This window comes from Protobothrops mucrosquamatus, unplaced genomic scaffold (assembly GCF_001527695.2).
Source record: "Protobothrops mucrosquamatus isolate PMUCROS unplaced genomic scaffold, P.Mucros_1.0 scaffold3197, whole genome shotgun sequence".
In the NCBI taxonomy this organism is placed as follows: Eukaryota; Metazoa; Chordata; class Lepidosauria; order Squamata; family Viperidae; genus Protobothrops; species Protobothrops mucrosquamatus.
Window position 1 is genome coordinate 62,540 of NW_015389195.1, and position 4,787 is coordinate 67,326.

At 36.1% G+C, this 4,787-nt stretch overlaps 1 protein-coding gene across 1 annotated transcript in view; it reads left to right on the forward strand.

Moving 5' to 3' along the window:
• Positions 1 to 538: 538 nt before the first annotated feature.
• LOC107297229 (extracellular calcium-sensing receptor-like) overlaps positions 539 to 4,787 on the forward strand; it is a 6,498-nt gene continuing 2,249 nt past the window's right edge. Inside the window, exons 1-2 of the mRNA XM_015826588.1 lie at positions 539 to 700; positions 1,817 to 2,668. Coding sequence (XP_015682074.1) covers positions 539 to 700; positions 1,817 to 2,668 — 1,014 coding nt within the window. The remainder of the gene's footprint in view (positions 701 to 1,816; positions 2,669 to 4,787) is intronic.

Consider the following 4,787-nt stretch of genomic DNA (forward strand, 5'->3'; position numbering starts at 1 on the left):
TCTAAGTCATTTTGTCTTTGAAATCTATTTGGATGTTGGAGAAGAAATAATTTCCTTTATATTATGTTAAAGTCTTTCTTGTAAAATGTATGAAACTATGCTGAAAGAAGTCTTTTGAGGAATATTTAGTGAGATTAAAGTATTTTTAAAAGGTCTACGTTATCTATTCATATTTAGTTTTGTGTTAAGTGGATAGAAAATAAAGTGGTAGCTTGAAAAAAAGCTACTATTTTTATATTGTTATAGTACATTTGTATATTTGAATTCTGTACTAATTATTGAGTGTTTCAGAAAACCTGACATCTATCTACCTCAGTAAGAGACAAAAATTCTTCTTCATATAGAAATGTTGCCACCTTACAAGAATTATATATATATTTCTAATGGGGGTATTTAACCTATTTGCAGTGTAATAACCAAATTCTATCAGCACGTCCTTGCCTTGGCTTTTGCTGTGAAGGAGATCAATGAGGACCCCCAAATCTTACCTAACATCACTCTTGGGTTCCACATCTATGATAGTTACCACAATCCAAGGATGACCTACCGCACCACTTTGGACCTGCTTTTCAAATCCCAGGAATTTGTCCCTAACTACAAATGTGATAGCCGGAAGCATCTCATGGCCATCATAGGAGGATTAGGTTCGGATACATCATCTTATATGGCAGATAGTGTAAATGTCTACAAAATTCCACAGGTAGTTTGGGCAGGGGATGTGAGAGAAACTTTGCCTTCTTTTCTAATGAAAGTTATATATTAGATGTTCACCATGCCGGACTTCAGTGAATTCCACTTTTCTACCCTTCTGTAATTTGATTCCACAATGCAGTGCACTGGCCCAAGCTAATGCAATTTTAAAAAATCAAAATCTTTTATCATGATCATAGATCGGAAAATTAAAATGGAAAACATAAGTTATGAGGAGTCCTTGGTGCTCTCTGAGCTTGCTTGTTTTCTTGCAGATGATTCATTACCTTAACTAGATAACATAATCAGTGCTTACAGAAACAACATTAAACTTATTTAAGGGGGCAACTATTGTGTTTTGACCATCATCTGGCAATAGATGTGTCATGTCTTTATTGGGCTCTGATAATAATAGTTTAGTAGAAAACTAAATGTTTTTTTTCCAGAATTGTTGGATGATTGCTGCTCTAGGGTCCTTTGGGGGATCTGTATATATAAAAAGCAATAAAGGAGAACACACTTAACTTTTTCCATTTCTGCAGAATCTCATGGGTAGTCTTTCACATTTAAGTATTTTATTCAATAAGTCTACTTCTAAGGAACATAGAACATGGAATAATAGAGTTGGAATGGACCTTGAAGGTCTTCTAGTCCCACCCCCTGTTCGCACAGGAGACCCTATACCATTGCAGATAAATGATGCCCAGTGTCTTTTTCAAAGCCTTCAGTGATGAAGCACCCACATATTTTGAAAGCAAGCTCTTCCATTGGTCGATTGCTCTCACCATTAGGAAATTTCTCTTTAGTTCTTGGTTGCTTCTCTCCTTGGTAGCTTCTAGGTTGCTTTTCTCCAGATTTAGCCATATTCTAGGTGTTCATGAGCATGAACATTCTGGAACCCTATATCAGGATGGTAATTTTGCTTCATAATCCAGTCTACAGATGAGGAAATATTTCATGCTGAGACCATATTGCTTATATTGTTCATCTTCCATAATCTATGTCTAATCGGAGAAATGCTCAGGGTAGGGATGCCTTCATTCAATTTCCATTCAGCAAGCAATCATTTTTTTCATATTTCCCCCTTGATTCTCATGAATAATGGCTCTCCTTTTTTTTAGTTTAGTTGACTTATGGCTCTTTTGCCCAAGAAGAATTCCGGAGTACTAAGTTATCTTCACTTTATTGCATGGCCCCATATGAGGACCATCAATATACTGGAGTTATACAACTTCTTCTCCAGTTTGGATGGATATGGATTGGAGTCTTCACTCTTGATACGAACAAAGGAGAACATTTCTTTCAGAAACTGCAGTCACTGCTTTCCCAGAATGGCATCTGCATAGCTTTCTCACAAAAAATTACACAACTAGTAAACTTGGAAAACGTGTCTGAATTACTTGAAACAAACTCAATGATTCGTAATAAGCTGATAGATCAGAAAGCAAATGCTTTTCTTGTCTATGGAAAATCATTCACAATTTGGTGGCTCAGAATTGTTATGTTTCTATGTGATCTAGAGGATAAAGACAGCACACAATTCAGAAAAGTTTGGATCCTGATGGACCCAATTGATTTCATACTGACAGCATTTCAAAGAGGTTTGGATCTCCAGTTGTTCCATGGGGCCCTTTCTTTTACAGTGCACTCAAGAGAAGTTCAAGGCTTCAAAGAATTTCTTCAAGTCACCAAATCTTCAACCCATGAAAATGGATTTTTTCAAGATGTTTGGGAGCAATTGTTTGACTGTTCATTTTCAAATAAAGAATTTTTCTTAATGTATGATAAGACTTGTAGTGGAGAAGAGAAATTGGAGAATCTGCCTGCACCTGTGTTTGAGTTGCAGATGACTGGCCAAAGTTACAGTATCTACAATGCGGTCTATGCAGTGGCATATTCTTTACATGAGGCAGTGAGATCAAGATCCCAACAAAAAAAGATTCAAAGGTTTGAATTTCCAGATTTTCAGCCTTGTCAGGTAATATCTCAAAAGATGCTTTACCCATCTTTTCCTTTAGTGAATAGTCATTCTTATCTACAATTGATTGTGGCTGGTTTTCCTTAGCCTATACTCACATATCAGTAGAAAGCTGGTGGTATAAGAGGTGATTCTAAGTTACAGAATACAAGGGGATGAAAATAATAATAATAATAATAATAATAATAATAATAATAATAATAATAATAATAATAATAATAATAATAATAATAATAATAATAATAATAATAATAATAATAATAATAATAATAATAATAATAATAAAAAGTTGGAAGGGACCTTGGAGGTCATCGAATCCAACCCCCTGCTCAGTCAGGAAACTCTACACCATTTCGGACAAATGGCTGTCCAGTCTCTTCTTAAAAACTTCCAGTGTTGGAGCATTTACCACTTCTGGAGGCAACTTGTTCCACTGATTAATTGTTCTAACTGTCAGGAAATTTCTCAATCTAGTCAATGAGATTTATATATCATCCTTGGTTCTATAAATAACCATTTCATAAAATGGACCTGTCTTATAAATTTATCCAGTCCAGTTCCAAGATAAATTCAACAAAGAAGGATCTGAAGGCAGTGTTTCTTTGCTCTGTGCCCAACAGACTTTTCTTAAATGTGGATATTTCATTTTTCTTATTAGTATTTTGCAGTTTAGTCAACAGGGTTGTGGGACTGTGGATTTAGAGACTATGACAATTGTATTTTATCAGTAGAGGTGCACTGTTTTCATGAAGTGATGCTAGTTTTTAGATTTAAAGTAAACTACCAGGAAAATTGTTGAGCTTGGTGCTTGAAAGTACTTGTCATCATTGACTAATACAACAAAAGTGATTTCCATACCTCATTTATTGATCATTCATTGTGGGCTGAGATTTTCTTCTTTATATTTCAAGTTAGGAAGACATTTTTTTCATTTTCAGTTTTAATCCTTTTATCCCTAATCCATTGTTTTCTTCTGGACTCCCATTTTCTTATCCTTCTTCAAGTAGCTCCACAAGTTTATTCAAGGGATTTCTTTTAATAACTCAGCTGGAGAAAAAGTCTTCTTTAAGGACAAAAGAGAAAGTCAAAGTGGTTTTGACATTGTCAACATGATCACTTTTCCAAACAGATCTTTTCAGAGAGTTAAAGTTGGAAAGTTAAAGTCCAATGCTCCAGAAGGAAAGGAATTCATCATTGAGAGGAGCACAATCGTTTGGCACCCTGGATTTAACCAGGTAGGTAATCATGATTGTGTAAAAGCCTGCACAAATTGCATCTTGATCCATTATGATCTGTTGCTCTTTATGTGTTGAACCATACTGAAGATAGTCACTTTCCAAATCTGATTTCTGTTGTTAATAATAATAATAATAAAGTTGGAAGGGACCTTGAAGGTCATCTAGTCTAACCCCCTGCTCAGGCAGGAAACCCTATACCATTTTGGACAAATGGCTATCCAGTTTCTTCTTAAAAACTTCCAGTGTTGAAGCATTCACCGCTTCTGGAGGCAGGTTGTTCCACTGGTTAATTGTTCTAACTGTCAGGAAATTTCTCCTTAGTTCTAGGTTGCTTCCCTCCTTGATTAGTTTCCATCAGTTGCTTCTTGTCCTGCCTTCAGGTGCTTTGGAAAATAGCTTGACTCCCTCTTTGTGATAGCCCCTGAGATATTGGAACAAATTTATATCTGGGCTTCAATTCCATTTGAAATTACAAGAATTGTTTGATTTCCATAATATTGCCTTCATGTCAATTTATTTTCTTGCTCTGCTCCTCTTCAAGCAGGCCCTTTTATACATCCTTGTAATTTCAACATTTTTTTAGTGCACAGTATAAATCTAGGTTAATAAAATTCAGAAGCCTTTGGGTAGTAAAAGATTATTTGCCTCCATAAAGGAAAAAAAAAATAGAAACTATTTTAAAGGGGTACCTCAGGGGTCGGTCCTCTCCCCCCTTTTGTTCAATATTTATGTAAAGCCGCTGGGGGAGATCATTCGTGGCTTTGGGGTGGATTTCCATCAGTACGCTGATGATACGCAGCTGTACATTTCCACCCCAGGCCACCCCAACGATGCCCTTGACGTGATGACCCGTTGCCTGGAGGCCGTACGGGTCTGGATGG